General features: G+C 55.0%; 2 protein-coding genes across 2 annotated transcripts in view; one reads left to right on the top strand and one right to left on the bottom strand.

Moving 5' to 3' along the window:
- The window catches only part of CDHR2 (cadherin related family member 2), a 40,291-nt gene extending 32,038 nt beyond the window's left edge, over window positions 1-8,253 (top strand). Inside the window, exons 20-32 of the mRNA XM_081233715.1 lie at window positions 3-74; window positions 501-550; window positions 1,911-2,062; window positions 2,212-2,320; window positions 2,412-2,500; window positions 3,341-3,409; window positions 3,516-3,593; window positions 3,688-3,748; window positions 3,837-3,961; window positions 4,497-4,610; window positions 4,692-4,772; window positions 5,283-5,340; window positions 7,983-8,253. Coding sequence (XP_081089841.1) covers window positions 3-74; window positions 501-550; window positions 1,911-2,062; window positions 2,212-2,320; window positions 2,412-2,500; window positions 3,341-3,409; window positions 3,516-3,593; window positions 3,688-3,748; window positions 3,837-3,961; window positions 4,497-4,610; window positions 4,692-4,772; window positions 5,283-5,340; window positions 7,983-8,123 — 1,199 coding nt within the window. The 3' untranslated portion in view covers window positions 8,124-8,253. The remainder of the gene's footprint in view (window positions 1-2; window positions 75-500; window positions 551-1,910; window positions 2,063-2,211; window positions 2,321-2,411; window positions 2,501-3,340; window positions 3,410-3,515; window positions 3,594-3,687; window positions 3,749-3,836; window positions 3,962-4,496; window positions 4,611-4,691; window positions 4,773-5,282; window positions 5,341-7,982) is intronic.
- A 988-nt stretch (window positions 8,254-9,241) lies between these two features.
- On the bottom strand, window positions 9,242-12,219 carry GPRIN1 (G protein regulated inducer of neurite outgrowth 1; the record flags this gene model as incomplete). Its single annotated transcript, XM_081232380.1, has 1 exon — window positions 9,242-12,219. Exon 1 carries the CDS (start codon window positions 12,089-12,091, stop codon window positions 9,242-9,244), a length of 2,850 nt encoding a protein of 949 aa, XP_081088506.1. The 5' UTR covers window positions 12,092-12,219.
- Between the last annotated feature and the right edge of the window lie 10,040 nt (window positions 12,220-22,259).

A 22,259-nucleotide genomic window follows, 5' to 3' on the forward strand; every position in this document is an offset into this window, starting at 1 on the left:
AGGAAGCCTCCCCATCACCATCGAGGATGTGAATGACAATGCACCCTACTTTCTGCCTGAGAATAAGACTTTTGGTAAGCAGCAAGCCCCTCCCTCCACACTCACACTGTACTCTGCCAGGACTACCTTTGGGCAACTCCCACAGATGCTCCTCAGACCCCAGGTGTGCCCTTAGAAAGGGAAGAAGGCCTCCAACCCTGCCTCTCCCTCAGGGTTTCAACAGGAGGGGAGACCTGAGTTTTCACCCCAGCTCTGTCCCAACTCACATCTGACCCTGGGCCAGGCCCTCCTTCTCTGGGCCTCAGTTTTCCCATCTGCACAATGGGAGGTGGAGGACCTGCTAACTAACGGCTTGGGGGTAGTTGTAATGAGGGTCTCTGGTGGTGGAGAGGTTAAGGGCAGGTTTGGTGGGATGAGCCCTGAGCTGGGCTTACGGTCAGCACTTGGCCAAGTGGGCACTGGCCCTGACCCCACTGACCTCTTCCTGTTCACACCTGTAGTGATCATCCCAGAACTTGTGATACCCAACCAGCAGGTGGCTTCTGTCCAGGTAAGTCCTTGGCTCCAAACTTTGTCATTCACATTAGCTCCAGGAGACACAGGGCCTAGGCCTTTAGGTCCTTCAGTTGCCCCAAAATGTTTTAACACTAGAAAGAAAATCTATTGGCTCCAACATATGAAAAGAAAACCTCAGAATGGAAATGAACACCTGCTTAATTGATATGATTAAACTCCATTAACTGTTAAATGTAGTATTCATAAAAATTTCATGACCGTAAAAATCACTTGCAGTGGTTTTCTCACTACACCAGAATTCTGGAGTAATTCAGAGAAATCATAGTAACTGTAAATTAAACAAGTTCCTCGTATTAAATAATTTTCAGAGCAAAACTGTAAAAATACTTTCAATTTTTGTGGCATTGTATGTGTTTATTAGAGGGTGGCAGCTATGCCATGCAGGGCAGTGGGTAGTGTGGCCTCCCATACAGCCCTGGGGCCTGGGCCTGGCTGGGCCTCTTACTGAGCTGGGGAGCTGCCACACCTTTCCGGAACTCACTTTCCCTCCTGGACAAGGAGCTGTGAGTTCTTTGCAGTAACTCCTTAGGGTTAAGAGACAGGTTATATGTGGGCGCCACGCCCTGCGCTGTTGAAAGGGCACAGGTGTGGAGATGGATGGGTCTGGCCCTCCCCACTTAGAGCTGCGTGTGCCTGTGGGCAGGACGGGGTCTCTCTCAGAACCCCAGCATTCTCCCATAAAAGGGGGATAGTGATTCTCCCTCTCTAGGTTCTTTCCAGGCTTAAACAGTCAGTTTTCCAGTCTTCAGCCAATTGCATTCCAATGTCATGAGTCTGGCTATGGCTTTGAACAATTTTCTTTAAATTGACTCCTTTTTGAAACATAAACACCAGCTTTGGCCTCATCCTGAAAAGTGATGTCAGTGGACTCACGCTCTGTGTGTTGGTTATATTCTTCTCTAAAAGGCACTAGAATGAATAAAAGTGCTTGTGCCCTCTCCCCCCATCATTTCGTGGTCCACTAGGGGAATTCATACTCATGTTAGCACACACTGAAAGGAGGGATCTAAGGGAAGGTGACTGGCACACAGTAGGTGCCCAGGAAATCTGAGTGTCCCTGAGCTTGTGTGTGTGTGTGGCAGTGGCGGGGGCAGGGGAGAGCAGGATGGGATTTCCACACGGGAGGGACTTTGGGCAATGACCTGTTGAGCTGGGGGGCCAGAAGCAGGGACTTGTTCAAACGCTGTTTACAGCATTTGGTCAGTGGCCTGGGGAAGGCTGATAGAGATCATGGGGACAAGCCTCCCAGGCCACCCTAGCCTCAGACTCCTGCTGGGGGTGGAGGGGTGCCTGGCCTGGCCTGGCCCGCAGATGTTGTTCGCCCTTTCTCCTAGGCCAGAGACAGTGACTCAGGGAACAATGGGGCCATCCTGTTCTCCATCCTCCAAGTGGATTTCATCGCTAAGGATGGGACCGTGATCCCTTTCCAGGGCTTCTTCCGTGTCTCCACTTCCTTGGAGGCCAGCGTGTTCATTGGCAACATTGAGTAACTGTGGGCAGCCCCTGGATGGGGTGGGGGGAGCCAAGCAGGGCCTCAGGGCAGTGAGTTCCTCCTCATGGGAGGTGTACCAGGAGGTTCCAAGGAGACTTCAGCTTGGGTTTCCAGACTGAGCTCTGCCCTCCTACCTTCCATAGGCTGGTGACCAACCTTGATTCCACTCTCCAAGGCACTTATCAAGTGACGGTCAAGGCCCAGGACAGGCCTTCTGAGGGTCCTGCCCAGGAAGCCAAAATCACCCTAAATGTGAGTGTCGGGTTCTGCCTGCAGTTCCTAGTGCCCTCTGCCAACCCCTGGGTCCCTTGTGCCTCATCTTCCCCATACCCTCTTTCTGTAGCTCTTCACTGTGGACCAGAGTTACCGTGTGAGGCTGAAGTTCTCCATGAGCAAGGAGGAGGTGGGCGCCAACATGGAAGAGATTAAGGCGTAGGTCTGGGGAGCTGGGAGGGGCCTGTGGGGAAGAACATGGCCTGGGAGCCTGGTCCCTGACAGAAACCTGGATGGCATATCTCTCTCTTTTTTTTTTTTTTCGGTACACGGGCCGCTCACTGTTGTGGCCTCTCCCTTTGCGGAGCACAGGCTCTGGACGCGCAGGCCCAGCGGCCATGGCTCACGGGCCCAGCCGCTCCGCGGCATGTGGGATCTTCCCGGACTGGGGCACGAGCCCGCGTCCCCTGCATCGGCAGGTGGACTCTCAACCACTGCGCCACCAGGGAAGCCCTGGATGGCATATCTCTTAACCCTGTCCCTGGCCCACACTTGACCTTGTCCTTGTCTTTTTTTTAAATTAATTTTTATTGGAGTATGGTTGCTTTACAATGTTGTGTTAGCCTCCACTGCACAACAAAATGAATCAGCCATACACATACAGATATCCCCTCCCTTTTGGACTTCTCTCTCATTTAGGTTACCACAGTACATTAGGTAGTGTCCTTGTCTTTGACCCTGTACCTGTACTTGCACTTCCTTTCTGCCTGTCCCCAGAAGCCTATGGTTGCCTGGGCAGAGACAGGCCTAAATAGGGCTGCCATGTACAGTTGCAAAGGCTGTGCATTGCACAAGGGCACTCCTTGCTAAACTGTAAACCCAGTCCCAGAGGAAGGTGCATCCTTGTCTAATTTGCACAGAAGTGCAACTTGCTTAGCCAATGGAGCTGTCCAGAGGAGATGCCCCTCACACAATCCTAATTCCACTGGCAGAGCCCTGGCCACAGGCCTGGGCTAAGGCGCCTACCCCAGCCCTCTGTGACACCTGCCCCCTTTGCAGGGCTCTTGTCCAGGCGACCAGGACTACTGTCTACATTGTGAACATTCAGGACACAGAACCCATGGCTCGGTGAGTGCCCACAGAACCGCTGGTTGGGGCAAAGAAGAGAAGACCAGCAGCAGAGGGGCCTGTCTGGTGGTTCTGCGCTGCTGGCTTCACCTCTGTCCCATTCCAGGGCCCGAGGCCGTTCCTACCTCGATGCCTACTTTGTCTTCTCAAATGGGTCAGCCTTGACCCTTGATCAGCTGAGTGTGTGAGTGGGGCTGACCTTGGGGTGGGCAGGAGGGTGAGCAGGAAGCCTGGGGGATGCCAACGTCCCTTGGGCCTGAGCGGGGCTCTGTGGCCAGGACGATCCGGAATGACAAGGACTCCCTGACCGAGCTGCTGCGGCTGGGGCTGGTGATGCTGGTGAGTGTCGGCAGGGTGGAGGTAACAGGGGGGTGAGGAGGGGGGTGTTGACCCTACATCCTCCCCCATCACAATCCTTCTTCTCCAGGACTCCCAGGAGAGCCAGGAGTCAGAGTTGCCAGGCAGGCTCCGTAACATCATCATAGGATTGGGAGTGGCTTTGCTGCTGGTCATCGCGATCATGACCACGGTCCTTGTGTGTACCCAGAAGAGGTGCTGCTCCCATCACCCCCTGTGTCTCCAACCTCACCTCTCCCACCACCCAAGATATCTGAGGGGTAGAAAGACCTGGGGTTTAGGTGTCAGGTACATCTGTATTCAATCCCCGGTGACCCGTTATGACCTCTTGGGTACGTTAAACTCCCCTCCCCAAGCCTCAGTTTCCTCATTTGCAGAATGGGCATGACACTAGATTCCTCAAAGCATTCAAGGGAACCATGCACATCTCATACCGAGCAAGGTGTCTGGCACATACTATACATTTAATAAATGCTGCTTCTTTTTCCCTTTCCAATTCATATGGAGCCAGTAGCCACATCTGGGTTTGATTCTGGGCTTTGCCACTGGTCAGCTGCGTGGTCTTCAGCAAATCATTTCCCTTCTCTGGTTCTTCCTTGTACCCTCTGTAAGATGGAGCTAACACTCCCATCTGCCAGGGTTGTTGTGAAGTCACACTCTCAGGGCCTGCACTGGGCACACAGTAGGTGTGCAGGGAAAATAGTGATGCCCCCCGCCATGTTCCCCCCAGCTACCACCGGAAACTTCGGGCTATGAAGGCTTCCAAGGAGGCCCGGAAGACAGCGGTGGGGGTGATGCCCCCAGTCTCTGCCATCCCCGGGACTAACGTGTACAACACTGAGCGGTAAGTGGGGGTTGAAGGATGGGTAAGAGGCCCCATGGGGTGGTTGAGGCCCATGGTCGCTTGACTGGGCCTTCTTTCCAGTGCCAATCCTGTGCTGAACCTCCACACCAAGGACCTAGGCTTCGAGTCCCAGTCTTCCTCCAGTGACTTGGACCACATCAGGTGAGCAGTGCTGGTTGGTAGTGGTAGTCATGGTGGTGGTAATGGTGACGGTGATGATGGTGATGGCGATGGTGCTGATGGTGATGGTGGTAGTGGTGATGGTGATGGTGGTGGTGATGATGGTGGTGATGGCAATGGTGGTAATGGTGATGGTGCTGATGGTGATGGTGGTAGTGGTGATGGTGATGGTGGTGGTGATGATGGTGGTGATGGCAATGGTGGTAATGGTGATGGTGCTGATGGTGGTGGTGGTAATGGTGATGGTGCTGATGGTGATGGTGGTGGGGTGATGGTGGTGGTAATGGTGGTGGTGATGGTGGTGATGGTCACGGTCATGGTGGTAGTGGTGATGCTGATGGTGGTGGTGATGATGGTGGTGATGGTAGTGGTGGTGAGGTGGTAGTCGAGGTAGTGATGATGATGGTGGTGATGATGGCAGGGGTAGCTGTTGGCCAGAGACAGGGAGGGCTGGGCCTGCCAACTCTCTGAGCTCCATTATCTCCCTTACAGCCTCAACTCCCTGGATGACAACTCTGTGGATCTGGAAAATGGCAGGCAGGAAATCAAGGCAAGATGGGGGATGAGTTGGTGCCTGGGGCTTCTGACTTGGGGCTCTTCTCTGAAGGGGTGGGTTTCAGGACAGAGCTCGAGGGACCTCCTGCTGCCATGGGTGTGTCTGCATCTGGCCCTGGGAAGCCCCACGGCTTTGGAATGGGGCCCGATCCTCGCTCCTCTACTCATTAACTGTGACCCTGGGTGGGTGAATTCTTCCCTCTGGTTCTCAGTTTTCTCATCTATAAATGGGGATCAGAACATCAAATATGCAGGACTGCTGTGAGGATGAAATAAGAGTGGGTATAAAAACGATCTGGCATAAAATGAGTGGTCAGGAATCTGGTTCCCTCCCTTTATATCTTTTATATAAAAGCTGGTGGGGCGGGGGGGAGGAGATCCAGAGATGAACATAATGTAGCCAAGGACAAAGGTAGGCTCAGATGAACAACAATACCATCATTTGTTCAATAGGTTAGTTGGTTCAGTTAGACCAAGCATTTGTGCAGCCTGGGCTGCTGACTGGAATCACGTGGGGAGCTCTTTAGACCTGAGGATGCCAGGTCACAGCTCAGAGATTCTGATCAGATGGCTGGGGTGGGCCTGGGCAGGAAGGTGCTGCTAAAGCTTCTGGGGTTCTAATGTGCAGGCAGGAGTGAGAACCACGAAAGTAGGAGAGTAGATCAGAGGGCTGAATGGGGGATGGGACGCCAGAACCAGAAGGAACTACCCTCTCCTTCCCACTCTGAAAACCACCGCTGAGTAGAAGCTCTAAGACCCACTGAACTTTAATAGTCTGCGGTTCTGTGTGTGTGTGTGCGCGCGCGCACGCGCGTAGGGGTGGATATCCACCCACTATTCACCTTATCCACCCTACTCTGGGTCCTGCCCTCAGCCGGGCCCTGCCCTTCCAGGGGGTCCCTTGCTGTCACTCATGATTCAGGACTTATTGTCCCTTGGGGACCCCTTACTTGGAAAGATTTGGTCAACCAAAACCTCTCGTGGGTGTTAAAATATCAAAATGCTGCCCAGGGACCTGGCTATAACATGGAGGCCTCCAAATGGACCCCCAAGGATGGGGGTCATCGATGGTGGTCCAGGCTTCCAGGCAGTGCAGGAGGCCTCTGGGTGGATGGCTCATCTCTGGTTCAAGATGGTTTGGGGCAAAAACTCCAATAAACATATCTGGGGGGAACTGAGGCAGAAGGGAACAGTCTTGTGGGCTGGAGCTTGTGACCCAGCAGGTAGGCCCTTTTGGAGGCCAAAGCTCACCCCCAGAGGGGAGTGGAGTCAGAGACCCCAGCAGTGGGTCTGGACCTGTGGGCTGAGGAGGTTCAGGGAGCTCTGAGAGTCTGGAGAGGGAGAGGGGGCCAGGCCGCTAAGTCTTCAAAGCCAAGAGCGAGCCAGTCCTGCAACGGCCGGGGGTTGTTCGGTGTCTGAGAAGCTGCCCGAGGCTCCACCCCAACTCCTGCAGTGGTAGGTGGGCCTTGGGGTCTCTGGGTGGGGAACGCAGGTGGGGCTTCTTTCCACAGATCCCTTGGTGCCCTGACTCACCTAAGACTTCCGTAAATGTTTGTGTGGAAGGTCTGTGAGATCTGAGGGCTCATCCAATCCAAACTTTTCAAGCAACCAAGGCCAGGGAGGGGTGCTGAACTGCCCAAGGTCAGAAAGCTTGCAAGGCCAGGGCAGCCCAGAACCCAGGTATCCTGTCTCCCGGGCCAGGCTGTACTTCCTGGGCTGTACTGCGCCAACTGCTCCCACTGGGGATCTGTGTAGAGGGCTCTGGGAAGCTCAGGCAGAATGCTTAGTCCCTCCTGGGGCCCCTCATATGTTCTACTGTTTACCAGGGACTGGAACAGTCCCAGTCTGGAAAAAGCCCTTAGTGTGCCCTGGGGAGGGTGGAGGTGGTGGAGGCTCTGTCCCCGTGGGTGTCTATGTGGTGGAGTGGCTGAGCCTTGGGGCCTGGCTGGTCCACAGAAGGGATTCTTGTGAGGGTGTGAGGGTGTGACATATCACACGGGGAGGGGTAAGAGGAAAGGCAGGAGATGAGAGTGTGTGCCATGATGGCCTGCAGGTGGGACCCTGGGTGTGACATGTCCCTCTGGGGTGGCAGAGGGACCTGCCACACTCAACCAGGAGCAGCGCTGAGCCATGGACAGGCTTTAGAGCCAGCAAGACCAGCGGTCCAAACACCTCTCTGTCCCTTCCTGGCCAGAGAGCCCTCCGAGCCTCAATTTCCACATCTGTAAAGTGGGGGACATGATCCCTCCCTCGGGGGTCCTGTGGGTACCTCAGGTGATGGATGGTTGTGCCCAGCACGGTGCCTGCCATGAGGTACAGGTGACAGGAACTGTGCTGGACTGGCTCCTTGGCACAGGACACAGGGCCTGGCATCATTCAGGACTGGGCAGAACACCCAAATGCCACCATGTCCATGGGTGGGCAAAGGCCAGAGTAGACCCCTTAGGCCATCCCCTTCACCTGAGCCCATCTGTACCACCAGTATCCATGGCCCCCTCTGGGACAGAGTCAGGAAACTGAGGCCCCAGCCAAGGAGCCATCTGGTCGTGGGCTTGAAGGCCCACCCACTCTCCTAAGGACGGGGGAGATCACCCCATCTTGGCCCTGGCCTCACACCTCCCCACCCTCTTCCCACAGAAGGAGCCCCTGCACAGTCTGATGGGGCCGGATCCAGAGCCCCTGAACAGAGTGCTGTCAGGAGTGAAGGCGGGCACACGTGGACAGCAGAAGGAGGAGCTGGCCTTCACCAACACTGGCCTGAACACCACAGACCTGTGATGGGGGCCCTGCCACAGGACCCTGGCCACAGAGCCCCACATGGGCCCCCACTCTTCTGGGTCACCTCAGAAGAGGCCTTGTTACCCCCAAATTATACCTACCCCTCCCTGAACATAATAATATATCATGTTGCTCCACCCCCGTCTGCTTGTAGCCAATCACAGCTGACAAGAGTTGGGGGAGTATTTTATTACCAATGTATATACTGTGACAGTTTGTAGCCAAAAACCGCGGCTGGAGGGGTGGGACACGGATACTAAGTTGTCACAAGGGACTTGTGGGGCTCACAGCACTGAGGGACGGGGGGCTGGAGAGGGTGGTCTTTCAGGGACTACTGTGGTTGTAGAATGAGCTCTCCATCCTGCTCCCAATACCCAAGACCAGCTGTCACCCAGGCTGTCTGTGAGCCTCTGACTCTGATCCCCGGACCTGTCTGAGCCCTCTCCCCTTTCTGTGACTCAGCTGCGCCCCCAGGGCACTCCTGCAGCTGCCTTTGGCCTGTCTGGGAATTGTGAACCAGTGTCCAGTGGGGGTGGGGATAGGGTTGGGGATTGGGCCAGGTGAGGGGGAGACAGGAACTGGGGACAACTACCAGCATGCAAGAGATGCCCAGGCCATGGGGCCAGCCCGCCGCATGGACATGCACTCGCATACACCCGGGGCCTTGCACATCGGGGGTCTCACATGTCAATCCTCGCACACTTGGGGTTTTTGTACACAGTCTCTCCCGTTCTGGGGACCTGGCCGCCGCTGGAGACCACAGTGCACCAGTCTGGACATCTCAGGAGCCTGCCTCAGCTCTCAGGGCTGGGAGCGTGGGTGCTGAGCGGGTCCCCAGAGGTCGCCCAGTGTGACCGGGAGGGGGTGGAACTGAGGGCTGTGAGGGGACAGTGGGGTGTCAGGGCTGGGTTCGCGGGCTCATGACCACGAGGGAGCCGGGTAGAGGGCGTTCATTTGTGTGTTTAGGAGGGGAGGGGGCTGGAAAGACAGGATAAGACCCTAGAGGCTGCCCGCCCCTCGGAGGCCTGTCACGCGTCGAGGGGATCCCTTCTAGGGGTCTGGGGTCAAGAAGGGAGCCTGAGAAGGTTGGAAACCCGGGCGTACAAAAGGGGAGCAGATTACTCGGCCGTGGGTCCGGCCCGTGAGCAGCACCGCGGCCGGCGCACGCTCTGCAGCAGCGCGCGGAAGAGGCCGGGTGGGCGCTTCGCTGCGCCCTCTGGGGGTGCGGTGCGCACGGAGCCCGCACGGCCCGGGCCCGGGCCCTGGCGCGCGGCGGGCGGCGGCGCGGGCGCCCCTTGGCGGCCGTGCTCCTCGATCTGTCGCTCCAGATGCTTCTGGATGGCCATGCCCAGCACCTCCACCTCCATGGCGGCGCCGTACACCTCCCACGTCATGCCCTTTTCGTCCCAGCTCACGTCGCGTACCGGCTCAGCGGCCTCTGGGGGCGCCACGGCGGCAGCCAGTGCGGAGCCCGGCCGCACCCGCACTTCGGGGAAGGCGGGCGGCGCGGCGGCCTGCGGCGTCATGGGCTCCGTGGCCACGGAGCGCGTCTCAGCGGCGCCCAGTGACACCTGTAGGCCCGCGTCCCGGCGAGAGGGCGGCCTGGGCGCGGGGCTGGGTGCGCGCGGCGCCGCCTGGAAGCTGAAGGCCGAGCCGCCCCCGCCGTCCTGCGGAGACATGGGGCTCACGGCCACCGATACGCAGGCCTGCGAGCCCGCCTGCGTGCCCGCGTCCTCGCGTGGCGGCGTGGCGCTCGCTTCCCACGACGGCGCCTTGGTGAAGTTGTCGCGAGTTCGCGGCCTCGGCGATGGCGCTACGGCCTCCAGGCCCGGGTTTCTCTCGGCCCTAGTCGCCGCCGGGTCCTTCTGGCCAAGGCTGCAGGCCTTGGAGCTGAGCAGTGGCGCTGGCTCCACGCGACCCCCGCTAGCCGCGGGGTAAGAAGCGGAGCCGCAGGGTTTGTCATCTGCCTGCCTGGAGGAGGAGGAGGCCTCCGCCTTCTCCAGGGTCAGGTGGGCCTGCTTCCCCGAGGATGGGGGTTCCCCTTTTCTCTGAGGCCCAGAGTCAGTCTTCCCCAGGGCTACAGGCTCCAACTTCCCAGAGACAATAGAGGATCCAGGATCCCCTTTCTCTGAGGTCAGTGGCTTCTCCTTCTGCAAAGATTTAGCCTCTGCTTTTCCTGATGAGGCGGTGCCCTCCTGCCCAGGGGGCCTTGTTTCTGCTTTGCCCTCAGACTTGGGTTCTGCTTTCCCTGAGGCCCTGGGATCCACCTTCGTGGAGTTCATAGGATTGCCCTTCTCTAGAGGAAGAGGATCCACCTTTCCCTCTGGGACAGCTTCTGCTTTTCCCGAGGATGCCTGGACTGTTTTTCCTAGGGTCATGGGGGCCACTTTTCCTGCAGACTCGGAGTCCATGTCTCCAGGGGGAACAGTTTCTGCCTTTCCCTTGCATACAGGGTCCACTTTACCCAAGGTAGGGGGATCGGCCTTCCCTGAGGCCATGAGACCCACCTGTCCAGTAGCCACAGGACCTGACTTTTCTGAAGATAGTGGATCTGCTTTTCCTCCAGTCACTGCCTCAGCTTTTACAGAGGACGGGGGACCCGCTGGACCTGAGGACACAGGGTCTATCTTTCCTGATGATTCAGGATTCACTTTTCCAGAAGACGATGTTTTTGTATGTCCCACAGAAATGGGATCCCCCTTTCTGGAGGACACTGGGTCCTCCTTTCTTGAGGATGCAGTTTCTGTGTTTCCCACAGACATCAGTTCTGCCTGCCCAGGAGACAAGGGCTCTGGCTTTCCTGAGGACACAGGATCCACTTTTCCCAAAGAAACTGGACCCGTCTTGCCTGAAGACACAGGGTCCATGTTTTTCAAAGATGTGGGATCCATCTTTCCTGAAAACATGGGATCCACCTGTCCAGTAGACATGGTTTTTGTCATTCTCATAGACATGGACTCTTGCTTTCCTGAGGAGGCAGGATCCATCTTTCCCAGGAACTGAGGGTCCTCTTTTGTAGAGGACACGGTTCCTGCATTAACCATAGATGTAGGATCTGTCGTCCCTAAGTGAGTAGGATCCACCCTTCCAGATGACCCCAGAGCCACTGTTCCAGGGGATACAGGCTTGATTTTGCCTGATGACCCTGGAGTCAGCATTCCCAAGGACCCGGGATCTGTCTTTCCTACAGATGCAGAGTCCGTGTTTTCCAAGGACATGGGATCCAATTTTTCGGAGAGCTCAGGATCTCTCTTTCCCAAGGATACAAGATCTGTCTTTCCTGCAGATGCAGGACCCACCTCTTCTGAGGACACTTGAAGGTCTTTTCCTGAATACCTGGGCTCCTCCTTTTTTGGGAATGCAGGATCCACTTTGCCCAAGGATACAGGATATTCCTTCCTTGCAGACATTGTATCCACCTTGCTGGAGCACTCAGGATCTGCCTTTCCCAAGGATCCAGGATCCTCCTTTCTTGGGGTCACAGGATCCATCCTTCCAGAAGCCACAGGATCCCCTTTCCCCAAGATTACAGGCTCTGTCTTTCCTGTAAACGTGGGATCTGCCTTCCTCAAGGACCCGGCATCTTCCTTTCCTATGGGAATGGAATCTGCCTGCTTTGAAGACTTGGAATCCATCTTCTGTAATAACATAGGATTTCTGTTTTCTGAGGATGAAGGGTCAGTTTTCACTGAGGACACAGGCTCTGGCTTCCCAGAGAAGGTGGTTTCTGGTGTCCCTGAGATCAAGGCTCCATGTGTCCCTAATGTCTCCTTGGCGGCTGCCTCCTGGGGAGGGATGCAGGTCAGGGAGGGGAAGGCCAAACTCCTGCCCGGGCCCTCAGAGCAGGATGCCCTTTCCCCAGCCCCAGTGGGGCTGCTGTGTCTAGAGTCCATGCCTGGGCTTTGGGCAGGGGTGTGCCTTGGGGGTGCAGGGCTGGCCTTTTGCTGGGAGGGGCAGCAGTCCCTCATGGCCGGGCTCCCAGCCCCCAGGCTCCCATCCTGTGGGCAGCAGAGGGCTGTGGGCTGGGGTCCTGGGGGGCTGGAGTCCTTTCGAAGCAGCTGGAGCCAGGCTGGGTCTTCAGCGCTGCCCAACTGCCCTCATGACCATGCTTGGGCCCCAGGTTTCTGTCTGGTTCTGAAACACAGAGAGAGCAGACTCAGACTCAGAGGGGATCCAGTGGGGAGGCGCCTCCATCTGGGCCTCCTCCTCCTCACTCTCTTTCTAGCAGGCGGGGCTTCTCACCACGTTCTCTGCCTTTGTCTGTTCCCCTCCTGTCCATAGGGTCTGGGCTAAAACATGAACCCAACTATGTCATTCCCCTGCTTCACTGCTCCCAGTGGCCCTCTGTCTGGATAAAGGTCAGGCTTCCTAAAATGGCATTCAAGGCCCTTCACAACTTGGCCACAGTCTAACTTTTCCACTTCATCTACCATCACCCCTACCTTATCAGCCCACCCCTTGCAACATGCTACCTGTAAGTTATGCTTTTCTCCTTTAGGCCATGGGTCACAAATTCTGATGCCATAGGAGCCAGGTAGGTAATTTAATTGAGGGAAACAGACTGGGTACAGAACAGTAGGGAGTGGTGGGGACTAAGGCAAAGTGGAGAGCACATGCCCTGTCTAAAGGGGGAGCCATACTCCATCAGCCAAGTACTGCCCTGGAGAAATGCATCCTAGTAGTATCAGTCAGAAGTGGGAAATATAGAAGTTTACTGTAAAATATCCCAATTAATTCAAGATTTTAAAAAAAAACAACAGTATGTGGCCCAAATAAAATATGTCTGCAGATCACCAGTTTATGTCTGTGTAGGCCCTGGGGAGATGGGAATGGTTTACAGTCAAGGAAAGGACACAGTCTGAAATGTGTGTTTTCAAAGATTGCTTAGGGATGGTGTGGAGGCTGGAGGGGAGAGGCTGGCCAATCATTTATTCAATCTCTCATTCATCTAATTCTTCATTCGTTTACCCAGCCCCTTCTCTGCGATAGTCTGGATGAGAGACGGTACAGCGAAGGTTGTGGGAATGAAGAGTTGGCAGGATTGAGAGGTCTGAGGGAAACTAACAGGAACCAGCTGGCGGTAAGAGGTGATGGTGGGGGTGGCCTGCAGGATGCTGGCTAGGGTGGCGGGTGCTGGACAACAGATCCGGGAAAAGGGGGAGTTGCATTTTGGACAAGGTGAGTGTGTATTGCCTGGGGGATATCCAGGGAGAGGGTCTGGCAGGCAGCTGGATCTGCATGCAACTCTGTTTTATTATACACTCAGCGGCCAAAGCAAGCAGAGTTCCCAATTCCCCCCCAGACCTCTTCCTCCTGCCATCTTCTCCAAAGCCATATTGCTGGTGCTCAGGCCAATATCCCTTGACTTTTTCTCACACCCGGCATCTCACCATCAGCAAAACATAATGGATCTACCTTCAAAATATATCGAGAATTTGGCCACTACCCTGAGCCAAACCTGCACCATCTCCCACCTGGAATATCCTTGCTTTTTCCTTCACCCCATATAGTTTTTTCTCAACACAGGAACCAGAGGGATCTTAGTAAAACTCAAGGTAGATCATGTCCCTCCTTTGCCCAGAACCATGCAATGTCTCGCCATCTCATGCAATGTAAAAGTAAACTCTTTACCATAGCCCACAAGTTCCTGCATTTTCTGGCCCCGTCACTGCTCTTGGCCTTGTCTCCTACTGCTCTCCTGTGATTACCCTGCTTCAGTCACCCTGGCTGCCCCCCTGATCCTTGAACCCACTGCCTTGGGGCCTTTGCACTCGCTGTCTTCTCTGCCTGAAATGCTTTCCTTCCCAACACCTGCATCTCCCTGAAGCTTTCCCTGACCCATCCTGTGTAAAATAGCCTCCTTCGCAACACTGGCTGACGCTTTCCATCCCCCTTGCCCCGATCAGTTTTTCTTCATGGTACCTGTCTCCAGCCACCATATTGCATGTGTTTGTTTATTGCTCGTGATTTGTCTCTCCCATCAGAATGTCAGCTCCAGAAGTGTGGGGACTTTGCTGTGTTTACTGATGTGGTCTCAGGGTTGAGAACAATGACTGGCACATGGTAAGCAAGTGGCTCCCAATAAATATTCGTTAAATGAATGACTGAATGACCTGTCTATGATGTTAGTCCAACCATGCCACTCCTTGGCTCAAAACGCTCCTTGCTTTTTCGGGGGAAGTAAATTGGTTGTAATGTTTTTGGAAGGACATTTATCAATTCTTATCAGTTTACAATGCATACAGCATTTGGGCCAGCAAGCCCACCTCCGGGGTGGTCTTGAAGACAGACAAATGGTGCATGAGAACATGGCTGGTGATGAGAAGAAAACCAGGAAGTGGGTTTGTAAAATGTGGGACAAGCACAGAGGACCTCCCCTCCCCCACAGCTGTTAGACTGTGTGGAGTGATGAGGAAAGATGCCCAAGATAAATTAAGTGAAAAAAAGCCAGAGGATAGCATGGCTAGTGGGATCCCATGCGGGTAGGCAAGGAAAAGGACAAATACACATCTGTAGGTTTATTTATAAAGAGAAAATTTCTGGAAGGAAACCCATGAAACTTTTAGCAGTGATTGCCTTTGTGAAGCGAGACCAGGGATCTGGAGGTGGAAGAGACTTTTTTTGAATGCCCCTTTGCAACACTTGAATTTTGTTTGTGTGCACATATTTTTTTAAAAACAGACAAAAAAAGAAACTTTTAATGACTCCCTGTTACTTATAGGGTCAAGTTCCAACTCTTCAATGTGCTTCCAAGCCCCTGTGTATTTACTCACCTGCTGGGCTTTATCTTTCATTATGCACTCCATCCCCCAAAGCATGTACACACACACACACACACACACACACACACACACACACACACACACACACAGACACACACACACACACACACACACACACACACACACACACACACACGCGAAACCTCTTTGGGTTCAACCATGGGTTCACATTCTTTCCAATCTTGGCCTCTACACACCTTCCCACTTGGCTCTTATTAAACCTTCAGTCCTCAGTTTAAATGCCTCCTCCTCCAGTGAGCCTTCTTGGCCTACCAGCTTCCTCAGGGTCGCTGTGGCCTCTTGTTCTGCCCCTAACCAGACTCTTGTCCTTCTGTTTGTAGCCCGTTACACCTCTGGGTCCCCGCCTAGCCCTCAGGTCCCTGGATGGGGACTCAGCTGGTATTGTTCACGACTGGGTCCCCCAAGCTTTGGGCATATGGGACTTGGGGGGATGAGGGTTATCACCAAAATGGGGGCATGGGGGGAGAGGCAGTTTGCAGAGGATGGTGGGGGACTGGGTTTTGGGAAGTTGAACTGGGGTGCCTGGGGGACTTATAGGGGAGATATCCAGGAGGCTGCTGGGAGACAGGTTTGAAACACAGGAGAGGTCTGCTGCAATTCTTCGGATCTGGTTTTCATCAGCATAAAAATGGCAGGTGTATGGGGAGCTTCGGCTGGAACTGGAAGGAGTCACCAAGGGCTATAGGAGGTGTGCTCTGAGTCTTCACCACCCTTCCTTTCATCCCTGGTAGCTCAGCCCTGGGGTCCTCTCACACCAGCCCCTCCAACAGGCTCCCTCTCCCTGGGTGAGGCATGGATAGGAAGTTGGGACAGCTCCCTGATTTACCAGCTCTGTGACCTCAGGCCAGTCCCGTCTCCTCACTGGGACCCTAACAAACCTACCCCGTTCCCACAGGGCTGCAGGGAGAATTAAAGATGAGGGGTGTGCACGTCTCTGCTACTTTAGGGCTGGGCTGTGTACATGCAAGGCCTGTTTTTATCTACTCAGCCTGTCAGAGCCCAGCTGTGCTCCCAGGAGGGGGCAGGGGAGGGAGGGCCAGCAGCACAGGCACAAACTGGCAAAACCTCACCCTTGGACATGCTTAACTCGGAGTGCTTAAAAATTTTTTTTAAGGAATTTAGTCATCAACATTTAAAAATTAGAAGGTTTCATGTAAAAATCAGGTTTCTAGCTTCTCTTGGCAATCTGAGCATGCTTCCTGCATGGCAGCAATCAGCTGGAGCTAAGCAGTGGCTGCTTCCTTAGATGGGGGTACACTCTCCAATTAGCCACCATCTCTACCCCTCCCAGTGGTGTCCTGGACACGGAGGTTGACTGCCCGCTGCCACTGATCACTGATTTGCACCATCATTCTTCTTATAGCAGCCCTTCATGCATGCTACCCACCCGGCCTGTAGCCACCTGAGTTTTGCCCCTTGACCTAGATGCCAAGAAAGGTGGGAGGTGACCTCAAGCCCTTACTATGCTTATTATGTGCAGATCCCATACACTTTCCAGGCAGATGTTGTGTTCTTATTTTCCAGAGAAGGAAACTGAGGTTCCAAGAGGCAGGCATGGCCCAGCTGGTAACATACCCTTTCCAAAAGTCCTCCTGGAAGAGGCCGCCTTCTTAGTTCTCAGCTTACAATTCTCTGATATGGGATAAGGTCCCGGATTGGGACAGAGAGCCTGGCCAGGGAGTTAGAAAGATGTGGGGTCAAGCCCCAGCTTAGTCATTGACTTGCTACATGACTTTGGGTGAGTTTTTCCACACCCTGAACCTCCGTTTCCCAATCTGTGAAATGGGGGAGAGGATGTAGTTATATTTAGTAGAGCTGGCTGAGCCCTGAGTTTAAGATCTGCCAAGATACCATTCCCAGAGGCTCTGCTGCTCACAGTTCTGCTAGACTTTTCCTGGCTCTCAAAGAAGCCTCGGTATCCTCCAGCCTCTTCTCCAAAAGGCAACTCAGGCCTGAGGCCCTACCCCCTCGCCTCCCATCTCCCACTGGAACCCAGCTCCATCACTCTCCCACTGTGTGCTCAGCCCTGGATGCAGCATTCTCAGGCTCATTTTAGCACCTGGACTCCACAACAATCTCATGAGGGGGGCATTATCATCCCATTTCACAGATGAGGACACTGAGGTCAGAGGGAGAAAAGACTTGACCAAGGGCACACAGCTGGGATGGGGGGGCTCTGATTCAAAGCCTGTTTTGTCTGAATCCAAAGCCTGGTTCTTCCCACTCATATCAGCTGAGATCCTGGACACTGATGCTTGGCTCTTAAGACCCCTTTCTGCTCTTCAGGGTCATGCCAAGGGTCCTCCCAATCCCCTGGACCTAACAGGCAACAGTGTGAGGGATCGTCTAGGAGAGGAAGCAAGAGTGTCCTCCGTGCGGGAACCCACCTTTGGGAACGCCCTATGAGCAGATGAGCCTGCACACTTCTCCCGCCCGATTGAGGTAAAAGGTTGAAATGACCCCCAGTTGTATGGGCTGGCTCACCCAGCATGCAGGAGAGCATGTAGGTGGCTTGCGGACATCTGCACCAGCTTAGACCAGCCTGGGGAGCCAGGGCCTGGCTCCTACCTTCTGCTCAAGAACTTGGTGTGAACATGTGCAACCTGTATGTGCAGAATGCCCTGTGTGTTTGTGTCTCATGGTGGCCACTTGGACCCTGTGGGTATGCACATGTGTGGCCACATGGCCTCAGAGCCTCACTCATAGGAGAGATGGCCTGGGTATGTGCACAAGTGATTGTACCCTGCTCCCAGGCAGAGGAGCCCCTGTGAATGCTCACTCAGGCCCAGAGACCTGACCAGCCAGTTATTTTCCCTTTAGGATTTCTTCCCTAATTGGAGCCAGGGCGCCAAGCACCTGCAAACACCTCCTCCCATGGTGATAAGATTGACAAAGGCTTGTGGTACTTCAGCAAGCGTGTGAGAGACAGTGTGTGTGTGTGTGTGTGTGTGACAATCCTGGTGTGTTGTACTTCACCCTCTCATCCCCTTGTCTCCTACAACCGTCAGAGCAGCAAAGCTTCCTCCCTGGGGCTGGAGGGGAGATGGAGTCTAGCAAAGGGTGATAACCAGTCTTCCTTCCAGAAATGGCCTCCAGACCATCCGTCATCTATCCACAGGAGAGCAAGACTGGACATGCAGGAGTGGGTGTGTGTGTGTGGAGAGCAAGCTAAAAGTGTGTGACGGAGTGTGTGACACGCCTGCTCCGGGGTCCGGGGGTACATGAGGGATACCATGACGTACAGCTGTGAGTAGGCGCAAGCAGGCCAGAGCAGGATGGCTGCGAGTGCTTTGTGATCGGGGAGTATTGCTGAGTTGAGTGTGCTGTGATAGGCAATGGCTGGTGTGAGTGTGTAGCTATGCCTGGGTGTGTACCAAAGGTGTACGGGGTGGGTGCACAGGTGACCATGTGTATGAGTCTGATGGAATGATCAAGGGACACAGTGTGTGTAGACCTGTGGCCTCGAGCGGTGAGTGTGTGACAGTGTGTGTGATGGAGCCCCAGAGTGTATTCCACACTGAGTGTGCGACAGCGAATGTGCTCCATGGTGCCAATAGAGCCACTAGAGCGCCGAGCTCGCTCCAGGGGGAAAATGAATCAACGCGGGCGGACCCCTCCCCGCGGTGGCGGGAAGCGCCCCCTCCCGCACCACCGCGCCAAACAAAGCGGCAGTCAGCGGCGAGGCCAGGAGCGGGGCCGGGGTCTTACAGGGCGGGCTGGCCCGCAGGGCCCCTCGGGTGCTCGGCCAGGACTGCGGACCCACCCCCGCCCCGCCCCTGAGTGGAACCTGGAAATGGACACCCGCCGCCCCGGCCGCGCGCGTACATTCACCCGGGCGCACGCCAGACACACGCTGCGCACGGTGCCCAAACCCCGCCACCCAGGAGGTTCGAGGACCCTGGACAGCGGCTCTGGGGCGGCCGCGAGCCGAAGAAGGCGGTCGACACCGCCCGCCTGGAGCGGGCAGCAGGTGCAGGCGCGGCGCTTACCCGGCTGTGCCGCCGTTCCGTCTCCTCGGCGCGCTGCGCTCCGACTCCCGTCACCGCCACCGATACCGCCACCGCCGCCGCCCGAGCTGCCTCGGCTGCCTCCGGCAGGGCTGGCGGGCGGACCCGCGGACTCCGCTACGCCGTCCCCCGCGCCGGCTCAGCGCTCCAGCCCCGCGCCCCGCCCCGGGCATGCGCACTGGCCGACTCGCGGCCTCACAACCCGGGAGGGGGCGGTGCCCGCAGGGAAGCAGGGGCCCAAAGGAGGGAGGGGCGCCCCTCGCCCGCCGCCCCTCACCACGGGCGCTGGGTTCCTGGGTTCCCCGCCTTCCTCGACCCGGTTCCCATTTCACAGATAGGAGACTAAGGGGCGGAGAGTCTGCCTATTTGCTGCGCGCCTGTTGAGGGAGGGGCGCGCTGTCAGATCTCACTCGATCCAGTCCGGTGAACGCTCTCTGCTTGTTTCACCGAGGAGGAAATTGGGGCCCAGAGAGGGGAAGCCGCTCGTCCGCGGATACTCGGCCCCTGGAGCGGGACCCAGGTCTGCGCGATCTCCGAGCTCCCCCTGCGCGGAATTTCCCGCCTCCGCCTTGGCCGTACTTCCGGCCTTCTCCCCCTCACCTCGCCCCGCCTCCGCCTCCTTTGTCTCGCCTCCACCCACGCTCCCGGGAGTAGAGGGACCTGCGTGGTCGGGGGAGAGCCTTCGATTTCCCCGCTACCGGCCTCCCTAGCCGGGGTGCCCGCCCACCTTCTAGTCTGTGCAAGCCGGGTTCTCCTCCTCCTGGGTACCCTCAAGTAAATCATTTCACCTCTCCGAGTCTCAATTTCCCTATCCGTAAGGCGGGACTAACATTAATCACCTCACAGTAAGTGGTCTTGGAAGGATGAAGGAGCCTGAAGTAGGTGTTCAGGGCCTTCCAGCTGAATCTGAATTGCCAAGGACATGAGGACTTGCTCCCCACCCTGCGTTAACGTTTCTCAGCAGAGAAATTGTCCCCTCCCCTTTGACTTCCCAGAGGAGAAAAAATAAGTCTGTAATTGCCAAGAGGTGATAAAGCCCTCTCGCTTGTACTGTGAAACCACCTACTAAAAATGGTAAAAACTAACGTTAATATAATGCTTATTTAGGGGCAGTGTTTTTATGGTAAAGCCCGCAGGTTAACCTAACAACTAACGTTACCTTAATTTTGTTTTCCGGTTTCATCTAATTTCAATTTCCAATCACTTATAAGAAAGTTAATATTAATGTATTATATCCCCGTTTTTCAGATAAGAAAACTGAGATACTGATGATAAATCACTTGTCTGCGTTAGTAGTGAAGCTAACTCCTGAAACTTCAAGCTTCACCCTTACTTTCTATTCCTCTCACTTACCTGGTGAACCATAAGTCACCGTGATCGTTAAAAAAAATTTTTTTTTAATCTAGATGGCAAATGAAGAAAAGAAAAAAAATCTAACGGATGACGTCTTTAGCCAGCATCCCAGGGTAGCAAAAAACGGGAGCACAGAACCAATTTTCAGCACCATGGACAACACTCATGCAAGGGCGGCTTCCCCATGTCTCCGGCCCTGAAAATTGCTCATTCATTGCCACAATGGCACTTCGCTTCACAGTTTACGAACCCTATTCTACGCTCGTTTCATTTTACTTTCCCTACAATCCTTCAAGGTAAACATCATTGGCTCCATGATACAGATGAAGACATTGAGGCTTGGGCAGTTTCACAAGACATGAAAAGTAGCAAGAACGTGGCTGTGATCTAAAAAGCCTCTCACACCCCCACCCCAGGGCAGGGCGAGTGCGGATGGGAGCAGGATCAGGGCATGAGTGAGGAGGCCGTAGCAGCTGCCCAGGTGAGAGGTAATGATGCCTGAACCATTGGGATGGAGAGGAGGGGCCAGATCTGATAACTATTTAGGGGTAAAGTCAACATGTCTACGTCATGGAGTGCATGTGAGTGTGAGTGGAGAGAGGATTCTGCTGCCCCTCTGAGGTTCTGCCTTGGGGAGCCAAACGGTTGGAGGACAGATACCTGAAGAGCCTGGGGAAAGAAGGGACTTGTGAAACAGCCACACTGAGACATCCGAGTCCAAAACTGAGCTGGCCAGGCCTGGCGACAGACCAGGGAGCTGGTGATGGAGGTCAGGAGAGGTGTGTTGGTACCTGAGGGGAGAGTATAGTCCAAAATAGGGTGAGACAAGGACCCATCCTGAGGAACATCAACATTAAGGGAAAAGGAGCCTGCAAAAGAAGAATGAGAAAAAGTGGTCTGGGGGCTTCCCTGATGGCACGGTGGTTGAGAGTCCGCCTGCCGATGCAGGGGATATGGGTTCGTGCCCCGGTCCGGGAAGATCCCACATGCCATGGAGCGGCTGGGCCCGTGAGCCATGGCCGCTGGGCCTGCACGTGCGGAGCCTGTGCTCCGCAACGGGAGAGGCCACAGTAGTGAGGGGCCCGTGTACTGCAAAAAAATAAAAAAAAAAAGAAAGAAAGAAAGAAAAAGTGGTCTGAGAAACCAGAAGAAACCCAGGAGAGTGTGATGTCTCAGAAGCCAAGGGGAGAGAACGTTCCAGAAGGAGATCAGGGTAAACTGCATCAGGAAGACAAGATACAGCCTGAGAGTTGTCCTCTGGACTTGAAAAAAAGATAATGGAAATTTGATGAAAGCATGGTTAGTGGAGTGATGGGGGTGGAAGCCAGACTGGGGTGGGGTGGGGCAGGGACTGATGAGTTAATGGGAGCAAGGAGGTGGAGAGGGCAAGTAGATGACTCTCAAGTTTGGGCTTGGAGGGAGAAAGGGGATCTGATAATCTCTACAGGGGCATTGGAGGCATTTAAGTCCTGATGAGAGGGAGCCAGTAGAGAGGGAAAGGGAGATGCCAAGAAAGGAGATCATAATGGCTGGGCCCAGATGCTCAGTGTGGAAGGATAGGATGGGATCCAGCACCCTGGGGCAGCTCACAGACCCTGAAATGAAGATTCAAGGAATATGGTTTATTTGGGAGGTGCAGGGACACCAGCAGGGGAGTGGGAAGGTGACCCAGGAGGGGAAGGCATCCAATAAGAGGTGGTTATCAAGCCAGCTACCACAGTGGGTGAGTGCGGCTTAATCCTGCAGGAAGTCTTGGGAAATGGGGTAAATGCACATCTCAGAATTCCCCTGGCTGAGGGCAAGGGAGCTGGTGTATTTATATCCCAACATCTGGCAGACATTGGTGAAGAGCCAGCCCATGGGGTTGTGTGTTAATTCCCAAGCACTTCTAGCCCACAGTGCATGTGGACAAAGTGGGTTCCACAGCCCGAGGACAGCTCTTCGATAATGATGCGGGTACTGGCTGTTGGGAG

This window comes from Mesoplodon bidens (assembly GCF_964165515.1).
Source record: "Mesoplodon bidens genome assembly, chromosome: 4".
Classification (NCBI taxonomy): Eukaryota; Metazoa; Chordata; class Mammalia; order Artiodactyla; family Ziphiidae; genus Mesoplodon; species Mesoplodon bidens.